The 13,697-nt window shown below is 33.5% G+C and overlaps 1 protein-coding gene across 1 annotated transcript; it reads left to right on the forward strand.

Annotated features, from left to right (window-relative positions):
• Positions 1-10,308, forward strand: LOC106076489 (uncharacterized). Its single transcript, XM_056028555.1, has 10 exons — positions 1-71; positions 1,519-1,665; positions 1,857-2,075; positions 2,486-3,983; positions 5,654-5,744; positions 5,836-5,917; positions 6,082-6,152; positions 6,604-6,699; positions 7,270-7,410; positions 8,195-10,308. Exons 1-10 carry the CDS (start codon positions 1-3, stop codon positions 8,287-8,289), a joined length of 2,511 nt encoding a protein of 836 aa, XP_055884530.1. The 3' UTR covers positions 8,290-10,308.
• Positions 10,309-13,697: the final 3,389 nt, after the last annotated feature.

Consider the following 13,697-nt stretch of genomic DNA (forward strand, 5'->3'; position numbering starts at 1 on the left):
ATGTCTACAACCCCAGATTCTAGATCATTAATTTTTCTGAATCAGCATGTTGAAATGTTAGTGTTATTAGGGTAAGTTACTAGTATTTAAAATTTAAAGTATTGTAAATTGTAGTATACTATACTATATACTATAAGGACTACTACTGACTGTTACTTTATTATTTTATTTATCATTTATATTATTTATCATTATTTATGTCCATGTTAATCAATTTAAACATCTTAATGTAATGTATCATTATCATTGTTAATGATGATGATTGTTATGATTGCACTATGATGTAGTCTCATTTAGACTAGGATAATATAAAATATTATAAAATACTAGATAGATCTCAATATTATGAATATAGATATCATTATAATAGATCTAGTCTAAACCTATTATATAATTTTGTGTAAAATACAATGTTTACTTAGCAAAGAAGAGGTCAATAAATTTATAAATCTGCAGTGTATAAGAAACTTTTCCACAACTTTTCATATGAAAAGGAGAGGTTTTGTAGTCAAATATATATATATATATATATCAAATATATGTGTACAAACCGTGTACTCAGAGGATAGTGGTGAATTATTCAGACTTTATAATAGCAGTGAAACATTCAAACCATTCAACAGCATTGAAATATTCAAACTATATAATAGCAGTAAAACATTCACAATTTTTAATAACAGTAAAACATTCAATCATAATAATGGCGTTGAAACTTTCAACTTCATAAAAGCAGTGAAACAATTCAAACTTTATAATAGCAGTATAACATTCAGGCTTTATAATAGAGGTAAAACATTAAATCTTTAGTGGTGAAACATTAAAACTTTATAATAGCAGTACAACATTCAGGCTTTATAATAGAGGTAAAACATTAAATCTTTATAATAGTGGGTGAAAAATTCTAACTTAATAATAGCATTGAAACAATCAAACTTATGGACCTTGGCAGAATTTAGGTCATTAGTTAATATGCATGACTGAATGCATGACGCGTAGGACGTAATCACCTTTTTTGAAGTAACGTCTGTATTATATAAGATATTGACTGAAACTAGAACCATGTCTTGAAAGTTAAATGTGAATGTTTATTTAATTAACAGGGAACTGTTCTGAATATAGTTAACTTGACCTATTAAATCTGGCTGCCATATTGGACAACCGGTACCTGAGTTCTAGAGATGCAAGTTTTGTAAAAGATATTATTGAAGACATTGTTATTTATCTTGGCAAAAATAACTCCTACAGGTAAGACTAACTTCACATCATCATTAAGAGTATGGTATATATTATTATTAGTAACTCTATGATCAATTGAATGTCATGAAAAATTAGTCATTATTGGGGTATAAGAACCCCTTGTATGCACAAATATACAATTATATTGGAGGCAATGTCTTTTAAATCTTTTTTTTTTTCTTTCATAAACGTTGACCCCAATCCATGACCTAATGTTAGTGCAACTCATTTTACAAATAGTTTGACAATGTTAAACAATATCTGAAATGTGCTTTGGTTTAGGATCTTACTGTTTCCAACATTGGTGAGCTACCTACGTCGCTTGATACACAAAACAGTTGAAGAAAATTTCCCTGAATTAATCACTTTTTCCATTGGAAGTGGTGATTTCAGATGTACTGTCGTGTCATTCAAAGTAGCTTGTGAAAGGTAATTCCTTTTAACAAATACAATTGCTTAACTCCTATTTTTTTTTTATTAACTGTGGCAATGGTTCTTGTAATGATGCAATTGTTGTTTTTTGAAGAAGAAATACAACAAAATATTTCTATCTTTATTTTTTAAAATGTTAAATGCAATAAACCTTGCTGTTTTTTTTTTTACACTCTGAATGATATCAGGGGACCCCGAGGACTTGAGCTGATGAGTGCAAGCATTCCTCATGTGCCACGGGGTAGAGGCAGAGGAAGGGAGTTGACCTCAGCTGAACGAGTTGCTCAATGGGTTAACCAGCGAGAAGAGAGACGCCTCACTAAAGAAAGATGGGCCGGTTCTACTGTACAGGGACAGCTAGTGGAAACATTAAAATCATCAGTGGAATCAGATTCTAGCTCTGAAAGGTTATTATTTTAAACAAAAAATTATTAGAAAAGAGATGAACATTTTTTATATAAGGATGACAAAAATAAAGGAAAATTATTAGACATCTAATAAAGTTATGAAGATAGAAAACCCCACTATGTAATACAATAATATAAAATATTTTATGATATTTTTGTGCTTGTGTTGATCTTTTAATTTAAAAAACAATTAATGATAGAAACTTCACTTTTAAAAGTTTGTTCTGTTATAATCTCTTATTAGCTTTAAGTTCTCTGTATGGGTTTGGAATTAATGTAATTAATGTTATTTTATTTAGATTTGTTTGTGGCAATGAAAAGAAATAGTATAGAACTCTTTTTCTCTATGTATATGTGTTATTTCAGACTACTTTACTTTTCTAATAACCTACATCTTGTAACTTCATTAGGTCAAAAGCTAGACGTCAAGGTGCTCAGTTGTATGTGCCACCCAGCTTAAGAGATAAGAAACTTAATGCCACAATTGTGTCACTAGCTTCAGGCCTTGTCAGCAAAACAGGAAGTGATGATAATCTCATGACCAATGAGCTGCAAGAAACATCTGCATCAGTTGTTGAAACTCCTTCAGTAGCATCTTTTGAACAGGAAGTAGACAGGACCAGGTCAAAAGGAAGAGGAAGGGGGAAAAAAAAGCCAGAAGTTGAGATTTATGTTCCCCGTGCAATGAGGGCCTTCAAAAATGACACTAAGCAGGAAGAGTTAGCCGTGTCTCAAACTAATGGATATTTTTCCGTTAATCACATAGATAATGACCAAAATATTACTCAACCAGATATTAAAGACATAAAAGGAACTTATGTTGATAGCAAAGAGATTGACAGAATGGCAGAAATTGATTTAATTCAAAATGACCAACTAATCAATAAAATTAATATCACTGTAGCAGACCAACATCTTGACGAAGTTGATACTACAGACTCTGACAGACCAGTTGAATCTATATTAGAAACTGATCTTTGTTTAGTTCAATGTGTTCTTGATAGAGATAGTATGAATGGACTTCACACCTCTGAAGGTGAATTGAACAAGCCTATTCAATTATCATCATGCCTAAATGTTGGCACATCTCACCAGGATTGTGCTAATTGTCTAGTCAGTCAAAGTGCTGATATAAAATCTTTGGAGTATGAAAATGTAGATAAACTATATTTAGACACTTCAGAAAGTTCTAGTTTTGACCACTCATCTGTAGAGGTCAAACATGAAAAGTGTAATGCTGATGAAACTAATGTTGCAACTAATGTTGCACCTGATTTCACAGAAAGGACTAGCAATGCATTCACCTTTGAGTTCTATGACCCTGCAGTTATAGCTTTCCTACCGTCTCCACCTATTCAAACTCAGCATGTTGATTTCCCCAGACCTCAAGAGCATACTTCTGTGTGTCAGAGCAACTCTAGTTCTAATTCACAATGGAAGCCTTTGAGTGATACACTAGTATCATGTGACAATGTGTGTGAGTCCAACATGCACCATTCTTTAGACATATCTGAACAAAATGATTATAGTCCTTTGATGGCCAGCAATTATGATTATTCCAATGATGTAATTCCTAGTGCTGTGGCTTCTACTAATGATGATTCTATTCCATGTAAAATACCAGTAAACCCAGTACTCTCAGAAAAATTACCCAGCAAAAAACATAAAAATAAAAAAAAGACTAAAGATTCTAAGGAATCAAAGAGTAAAAAAGGGAAGGTGGAAGGCAGTAAAAAGGTCAAGAAACCTTCAGGGGAGATAAATGGTGTAAACAAACTTGAGCGAGAACAGAAAAAAACAAGTATTTCAAAAGATGAAAAGTATGAAGAGAATGAAGGTGTTGAGGATTCATGGGACACCTTATTTGATGATAATGGTGACTGTCTTGATGAATCAACGATGAAGGAGGTAACTATTTCTTGTTAGAATCATTGTATATAGACTTATGACAGTCAAAATAACTTAACGTAATAAGATAACTCTTTGACTCTGGAAGGACGCTCCCATCGTTGATTTTTTACAGCTATAAAACTGTATCAACACTGGCAACGTCGATGTTTTGAATTTTTTTTTTTTCTCCTGTATATGTTTTTAATTGCTTAAAATATTATTTTGAATAGTTTCCCTTTGCTAAACATCCGGGATTTTCTTCTTTCAATGTGATTTTACAGTGAAAGATTTTTTGAAAGCATGGGATCTAAAAAAGGCCCTATTTTCTTTAGATTTATGTTCTGGATGATAGTGATAGGTGATAATGAGCTCAGAACATTCATTTTATGTGCTTTTAAGATAAAACTTCCCATCAAAGGCCCCTAGGTTTTCTATCTTTAAGGAAAAACTTCCCATCAAAGGCCCCTAGGTTTTCTATCTTTAAGGTAAAACTTCCCATCAAAGGCCCCTAGGTTTTCTATCTTTAAGGTAAAACTTCCCATCAAAGGCCCCTAGGTTTTCTATCTTTAAGGTAAAACTTCCCATCGAAGGCCCCTAGGTTTTCAGGTCAATTATTTGGCAGCTGTCTATTCGCATGTATGATGACGTACTGACGTGACCTCACCTGCGCGTGCACGCTCTACTAGCAGAGCGCACCCGGTCACTGTCCCTCTTTCTCTCTCCCTAGGCCTATGACCCGTACATATATAGGAAACCATACATTTGTTTAGCCTCATAAACAAAAAAAAAAACATAAAAAAAAATAAAGCTTAATTCATTCTCAATATTTATTTTTTATAGCCTTTTATAATATTTTATTATTACATAATATAGATCTAGATCCAGAATTTTCATGTCATTAGAGCATGACTAGATCTATCACAAACAATTACATGATACTACCAACACGGTCTAGCCGGTAGTGACCTTGTGACCTGATTACTGTAGCGATAGACAGCGCTGTGCTGCCACTTGCGTAACATTCTTCAAAAGGGTCCTTCCATGGGAAGTTTTCCTGTTTTTAAATGGTTTTAATATAAAGTTATGTGGAAATATGTATAAATATCCTAAATAATTTTTTTTTTTCTACTTTGGATCATAATATATTTCCTAGATTTAGTATAGACCAAGAGCTGTTGACTCGTCCAAGGTGGTCAGTTTTCATTTTTCCAATAGTAGCCAAATTGATAATTAGCACAAAATTTCCATTTTATGTGTTTTAGCTGTGTTCTCTATAGAAAGTTTTGTGACTGTATGGAGAAATATGCTAAAAAAAAAATTTTCAATATGGACCTTACATTTTTGCTAAGATCAGGTCTAGATCTAGATCCTGTAGGCTATTTCGCAGTCTGTCAGTTTTCATTTCTCATTTTCAAACATTACTATAAAAATAATTTTTTGTTTTATAATAATTTGCTTTGTGCTATATCAAAAGGGCATGCGGTCCTTGAAACTAAATATATCATTTTCTAATAAAAAATTAAAAGTAAATTTAAACAGAGCATTCTTTTCACTCCGAATGGCCAAAAAAATTAATTTGTCCAAACATGGAAATTAATTCCAGAGTCAAAGAGTTAAATTTATCAGCAGTATATTATATAAATGCTTGTGTCCTTGACTTTTCGCTAATTTTGATTTGTTTGTTTCAGTTAACTGAATATGTAGGTCAGGTAGAAATTGATAAACCAAAGATCAATTATCTAAAATATGAGCCTAAAGAATTGCCTTTAGATACAGAGGGTAAATATTAAATTATTTCCTTTTTGGTGTTGTCATTGACTAATTATGCTACATCATATTTATTTATTCCATTTATTATTTCATTTCCCAGCATTTAGTCACATTATAGAAATTTATGACTTTCCCCCGGAATTAGCAACATGTGATCTTATTGCAGCCTTCAGGGAATTTGCGTAAGTTAATAAGTGACAATTTTTATACTGTATTGATATTATACATACATTTTATAGGCAAGTAGTATGTTCTTGTGACAACTATATGATTATGCCATCTGGACTATGTGGTACAGAAATGTGAGATATGAATAATTATATTTTTTTTTTTTTGCCTTAAACAGATCTCGAGGATTTGATGTTAAATGGGTGGATGATACTCATGCTCTTGGGGTGTTTTCTAGTGCTGTGGCTGGTGAGTTAAAAGTTACCAATAAAATAACAAAAACACAAAAAGCCCCTCAGTTTTTAATGCTTGTATTCATTTTTATTTTATTTACCACACAAACATAAAACAATTATACTGTAATCCATATAACTAGAAATTAATATTGAAAGCTTGTTTCACTAGCAATTATTTGGTGTTTTATTAAATACTTTAGCTAATAATTAACATAAAGCAATGATAGTAGACATTTTTATATCACATCTTCTAAAAACATAAACTTGCTAACTTACGTCGAACATTTAATTTAACATTTAATAATGAGATAACCCACATTTATTTGTTTATTTTTAATTTAAATCTCCAATACTTTTTAAACATTTATGTTTGAGTGTTTCACTATCTTGCCATTTTGAATTTGTTTATTTATCAGGGCAATCATATGTGATTGTAGTTTATAATTTGCCTTCTATTTAACTAGCCAATGAAGCACTGAAGATGTTTCACCCATTACTTAAAGTAAGATCAATGTCAGAGGCATCAAAAAAAGGACAACAGAAAGCAAGACATTGTCAAGGTAACAATTATGTACACTTCTTTATCAACATGTACTTATTGTCACCATATCCATTTGTTTCATTGAAATAAACTAAGTCAATGTTGAACTCTAATTGGCATGCTGTAAATGTTTGTGAGTTCTTGTTTGTTTATTAAACCTACCTTGTCGTGATATGTGTAAGATATCTAGTAAGAACATTTTAAGCTAACATAAAATTAGAAATCTTTGGTGAAATTCCACTTACTCTTATCAATGTTATGTAATACTCTTTTTAATGTTGCTTTATGAACTACCCTGAAGGTAATTTTTTTCTGTTCATAAATATCATGTTTCATTTAGACATGGTTAAATATATATTGTGCTAATGCTTGATATATAGTGATCATCTCCATGATTTATTTTTTGGCTAACCAGATTGACCAAAGTTCTCTTAGGATAGATATACTTATAAATCAATGACTGCTTATTAAAATGTTGAATATAAAAGCAAATATATAGCAATTTTCTTAGGAGGGTAAACCTGAACAAAATCATTTTTTAAAAGGTGTGAGAATTTTAATAAATTTTTTTTTTCAAATTTTATCACAGAGTTTCTTCAGCCTTACAAAGCTCGACCTGAGACTACTTCAATAGCAGCTCGACGGCTAGTTGCTGGGGCTCTAGGTATGGCTCCTCGGGTATCAAGGGAAGTAAGAGATCAGGAGAAACAAAAGTTGAAAGAAGCAAAAGGTAATCTTAGAGGATACATTTGTAAATATTTTAATAAAATCAAAATCAGTCCAAAAATGACCTTCTCTGTTCTGTTCATAATGTTGTTTGCAAGCACTTTGCTGAAATATTAGTCACCTAAATCATAATTCATCTGATCAACAATTAAAAACTTCAATGTGTTTGATAATCTTTTCTTTGAAGCAGTTCTAATTATGTATGTAGTCTCTTTCAGATCATCTGGAACAAGTAGAATAAGGATTCTAGAATTTAGACAAGAAAATATAACCATTTCATAGACCATATTAAAATTACAGATGCACTGACCTATAGCGAATTCCTCCCCCCCCCCCCCCCCCTTTTTACAATGGGATTTTAACTACCATGAAATATGTGAGGTTAGTCAAGTTAGGAATCAAACATCATTCAATTTTATTTTTTTTATGGTCAATATCAATTTTAAGATTTAATAAAAAGTAAAGTACCCTTTCAAACCTTGCAAATGATGTAAAGGTAGACGATTAACATGGGTGTCATGTGGCCAGTACAACAAGCAACTGCCTTTACTTTCACCAACTAAAATCAGACACCCATTATAGTTAGATGGACAGAGGGGCATCCTAAAAATCTTGGAACTTAAAATCCTACACTTCACAGAGATTCGAACCTGGAACCTCTTGGTTTGAAAGCTAAGCGGTTTACCACTCAGCCACCAAGCCCCTAAATATTTATTAATTTAGATGAATACATTAAAGCAATTTGACTTGCAAACTCTGAATTTTTTTATTTTTTTTTTTTCAAATAGAAAAAAGACGTCAAGAAAGACAACAGAAAAGTGATATGTGGGATGGTTCATTTGGAAAGTGTGCCATGGACGATGAAGATCAGAGTGTCAGATAACATCAATTCTACTCATAAAACTATGTTTTATTCTTGGTGCTAGTTCTTCCTTCTCCCAACTCCAATGTGCTGTCTTTGTTTTTGACTATTAGTCAACAATGCTACTGAATACCAAGAGAAATATTTTTAGTAGAAGCATGAAATATCTACAACATGCCTTTTTAATGAAGTTGATAGTGTGTTTGTTTTGTTGTTTTAAATGTTCATTTAGATTGTCACATATTCTTTTTGTAAAGTTTGTATATTAGTTGACATTTAAATACTTCAGTGTTTCTCAAATTTTAGGATGATCTTCCCTCGCGGATGCCACATTTTATCAATAATGATGTGATGGTGTTGCATTGATTTTTCAAGCAACAAAAAATATGTAGTGTTTGCATTGTGGTTATAAATCCATTTTTGAATATTAATCATGTAAAAATATGTTTTAAAACAAAGCTGGAACATTGTTACCAACATTATTAGCTGGTATAGGTGGGTGCTAACTTAATTTTTTTTATTCTTTTTGGTTGGGGGGGGGGTACTGGGTAGTCACATGTAAATCTAAAATGTTTAAGAAAGACTGAATTATACTATTCGCAGAAACCTAAATATTTGATTTCCCCTATGACCAAAGTTGTTTTAATTTTTTTTTTTAAGGTGGATAAGGAATCAAATAAACTTCTAGAAAGAAATTTGATGTGTGGTAGTGCTTCAGAAAGCATTATAAAATGTTAAATGATATTGATACAAATAAATATTGAACACAAAAGCCATACTAATTTAATATTATAATTTGTATTGCTCAAGAGATTAAGAAGTAAGCAAAAAAATATGTTATCATGTCTATAGCAGTGATGTAGCTAAGGATTTGGGGGCATGGGGGCTTGACCTCTTCAGGGCCCCAGCATTTTGACATTCAACATCATGACATGAGATAATGGCTACGCCACTGGTCTATAGGTTGTATTGTTTTATTTCTTTTTTTTTGTCATTCAATTTTCAGCATTTGAAACTCATTTGCTACATTATTTTTATACTTAACATATCTAGTCCTTTTGTGTACTAAGCTTGAAAAGGCAGATTAACTGTGTAGCCAATAAGAATCTTCAATCTTCATAGTTTTGTTTATTGGTACCCACTATGGCTGGGTTGCTATAAAGCATTGAGTACCTTTGCAAATATTGAGTCAAGAAAGTGGTAATACTTAAGACTTAATACATTGAACTGGTATAAAAACTGCAAGACAGTGTGAACAGTTAAAATTATTTTTTTTTATAAATATTTGATGGCTTCCAAAAAAAAGGTTTTGTTTCTTACCATTATTGAATTAGTTTCGTTTTAATTTAGAATTTCATTTTTTGATATGAATCAAGACCATAAGGAACTACAAAAAAATATATTTACAAATCTATTTTGATTCACTCATTCAAACCTTTGTCTCAGTGTTGTGCCCCAGATTTGAATGATTAATAGAAAGAAGTCTGTATGACAGGCAAAGAGAAGGCTTAGTTTGACTTTGTTGGATTAATACAAATGTACATTTACCACCATGAAATGTCAATGTTTTGATCTGGCCATGCATTCAATAATAAGACAGACATATTTGTATAGACTTTCATATTGGAAGAATAACATCCATCATTGAGTAGTAACGTTTCAATCTAAAAGCAAACAAACTGTATTCTGAGTTATCCATTTTTGAATAATAAATTATTTATTTTTTATGTAGATGTAATTATTTTGGTTAGTTTTGTGGAATGCACCCGTTTGGTATAACTTCATAGTGACACAGGCTCTGTTTTCATTGTTACTTAGGTATTAGTAATATACTGTTTACAGTGAAGCTATTTTCTCTCATTGGCAAAGTACAGAGATATTCTTGCCAGTGAGTTCTGACTTTTGCTAAAAATGTGCCTTCTAGAGATGCCATTAGACTTAGAGAAATGTCACAATTGTGTTCTTTTGTAAATATTGCAACCATTAAGGATTGACTTTGAAACTTGATTTCCAATATTGATGTAGATAAACATTTGAAAATAAACAGTTGGTGGAGTTTCTCCTTTTTTAAAAAAAAATTAATTATTTCTAAGTGTGAGTGTCTCTATCTTCATATAACTTATTTTATCTTTCTAGTATTTTAACTGCTTGTTCTTATTTAGAATATAAGTATATACTCATTTATCTTCAAAGGACTAGGAACTGCATGCTTTACAATTACAAATGAGTTGTACTTCTGTCAACTTTGAATCTGAGGATGTTGTAGCAAATATTTGACAATAGACTTCCTTTGCCATTACTCCTTAGATCTTCTAGTGGGTCAACTATTTGAGTGTGGAGAAATAAATAGTGCTGAATTGCATTGTGCAATCTAAACATCAGAACTTGTGCTGAATCTGTTTGCTTTTAACCTTATTGAAAGACTGGATAGTATAGAGCAATGCTCATCCTCCCATAAAGTATGAAAATTAAATACTGTGTGTAAAATATATGTAACTAGTTTGGCTAGAGAAATGGTCTAAAGGGAATTGGTAGGGTTACAGTCTAAAGGTGATTGGTTGGGTTACAGTCTAAAGGTAATTGGTAGGGTTACAGTCTAAAGGTAATTGGTAGGGTTACAGTCTAAAGGTGATTGGTAGGGTTACAGTCTAAAGGTGATTGGTAGGGTTACAGTGTAAAGGTAATTGGTAGGGTTACAGTCTAAAGGTGATTGGTAGGGTTACAGTCTAAAGGTGATTGGTAGGGTTACAGTCTAAAGGTGATTGGTAGGGTTACAGTAATTCCTCTCCCCCCTCCCGATCATTAATAAAATGTTTTACCCTTTTGTTAGTTTATTTTTTAATTAGCCAATTACAACAAAAAGTCGATGAGGCAATTTCTTTTTTTAATGGTTCAATAAGTTCTACCTTGTGTAAGCTATTCCGGGGAGGGTCAGGCGAACTACGTCCTGCGTAGCACATGTCTATGTTGTATACCAATTGTACATCCTGCAGTGTCACTAACACACTCACGCGGAGACTCACAAATGTATCAAAACAAATTGGTCTCAAGACAATACTCATCTACGTCAGCATTTTTTTTTATTTAATCATGTCCTAATCATTTCGAAAGGAGTTGGAATCAGAGGTTCCAGGGCTCATGCCTTGGTCAGTGCAGTCTGTCGGGTTCCTTTTTATTGCTTGGCTTGGCTCGTTAGGGGTTACAATTAACTATTACTTTTAATAAAAATTATTACTAAACACACTTCAACTCCAACTATCCGTGAATAAGGATAATACTTAAATTAATCTTTAATAAATCACACAATTATAACAACTCTCAAGAAATGTTACTATATACACAAGAAGAATATATACACAAACAACAGTCTAGGAAGCAACTGTCCAACCTTCCTGGACCGGGAACAAGACCTCACTGACTAACCCACTTTCTAGCACATTCAAAGAAGACTAAACCATTCAGTTCATAACTCGTGCAAGACTATTCACATTCATAACCTGGGGGATACATAAACAATGGGATATAACTATCATACCAAAATATCAAAGTAACATATTGTTGTAACTCTAAGGTAGGCACTCAACGAACGTCAGAAGGTAACACTAAACAAGGTATTTATTTACAGTACAAACAGGCATGGACTTCAACTACTAGTCCCAGAGTGTCCTATCTCAAGTGACACCAGTCCTTTGCTACCTATTAATACAGACCACCGACACACTTCCCAGTGCCGCCCTAGGTCCTCAACACAGTTCATAGCACACAGGACTTTCTCTTGAGTCAAGACAGTCCAGACTTCAATAACTTGAAGATCACTGCAGCCGGATCTACAACAGTCCTTCTTCCTCTATAAAAATGTCTTCCACTCCTTGTGTGGCTGCCTGGTCGTGCGGTTTGCGCGCTGGACTGTCGTTTGAATTTATCGATGGTCCAGGGTTCAAACCCTACCCGCTCCCATCCCCCGTCGTCCTGCGGGAGGTTTTTGTCAGGTGGGTTTAGTCGCTTAAGTAGGGTATGATATGATGGTCCCGTATCCCCAGCCTGAACAGAATAACACAAGAACCTAAAAGTAATGGCATGTAACATACGAATATCGAATAACAGTTATTCAACTGAACAGTTAGTGAATAACAACAGTTTTCAATATGAACAATATTTAATAATAATTAATTATAAGTTACCAACATATTTACATATACATCACTATCATTGAAGTCATCATTGAATTAATAATTAGTCTAATATCACGCCAATAAATTTACATAACACACCCTCACGCTCACACTCCATCTCGGCGCCCAACGTAACCTCAACTCCCTACACCTCAACAACAAGAGTTACTGCAAAACTCCAAGGGCGGAACGGCGACACACTTTCCCATAGCCCAAAGCCTAACACCCCTTACAAGGGGGAAACACAAAACCAGCTACCCAGCCAACAATGAAGCTCTCTCTCTCTCTCATGCGGGAACTAAGGCTGACGTAAACACAATATTCTAGACAACAAAACGCACTTAAAAGAAACTACTTCCTATACGCTAAAACACCAATATTTAATGCAAAAAAAAAAAACTTCACGCGCGCACGACATCCCCCCTCTCCCCCCTAACTGGATCTTGCGAAGACAAGTCCAGTCTTCAAAAAAGAAATTGAAAACTGAAGTATATAGACAGCAAAAGAAATTAGGAAACATTGCCCAACATTGAAGCCGGAGAATACAACCTTCATAAAGTCAAAATTACATAATTATTCACAGAGATGATGTCGCAAAGAACAACATCCATCATAAAACTATTATAACATTACATTGCATAATAAAAACAAGCAGTACATATTACATACATATTCATATATATCAAGCAATAGCTATAATAAAGTAGTCTTTTTGTGCGAATCACACCAGTCTTGAGCACAGGTCTGCAAGTATATTGTCCTCTCCTTTTATGTGACACACGTCGAAGGTGTAGTCCTGGAGCATCAGAGCCCACCTCGTAACACGGTGGTTCGTAAAGTTCGTGCTCCGGAGGTAAGCCAAGGCCTTGTGGTCCGTCTGAAGGTGAAACGTCGTTCCCCTAAGGTATCTGTCAAGTTTTCTAATGGCAAATACGATAGCCAAGCCTTCTCTCTCGATGATGGAATACCTCTGCTCCCGAGGCAACAACTTGCGACTCACATACTTGACGGGATGCAGAACACCATTCACGCACTGACTCAGTATACCGGAGATTCCTTTGTCCGAAGCATCGGTCTGAAGAAAAAATGGCAATGAAGGATCAGGCAAACGAAGAATGGGGTACCTACACAGATACGCCTGCACCCTGCTCAAAGCCTCCGCGCACTCATGATTCCAGTGCACTTTAACAGACCTTAACAGACCGACCCCGACCCAATAGATCAGTAAAATGAAACACCTCCACGCACCCTGGCGAA

The sequence above is a fragment of the Biomphalaria glabrata genome, chromosome 1, assembly GCF_947242115.1.
Source record: "Biomphalaria glabrata chromosome 1, xgBioGlab47.1, whole genome shotgun sequence".
Taxonomy (NCBI): Eukaryota; Metazoa; Mollusca; class Gastropoda; family Planorbidae; genus Biomphalaria; species Biomphalaria glabrata.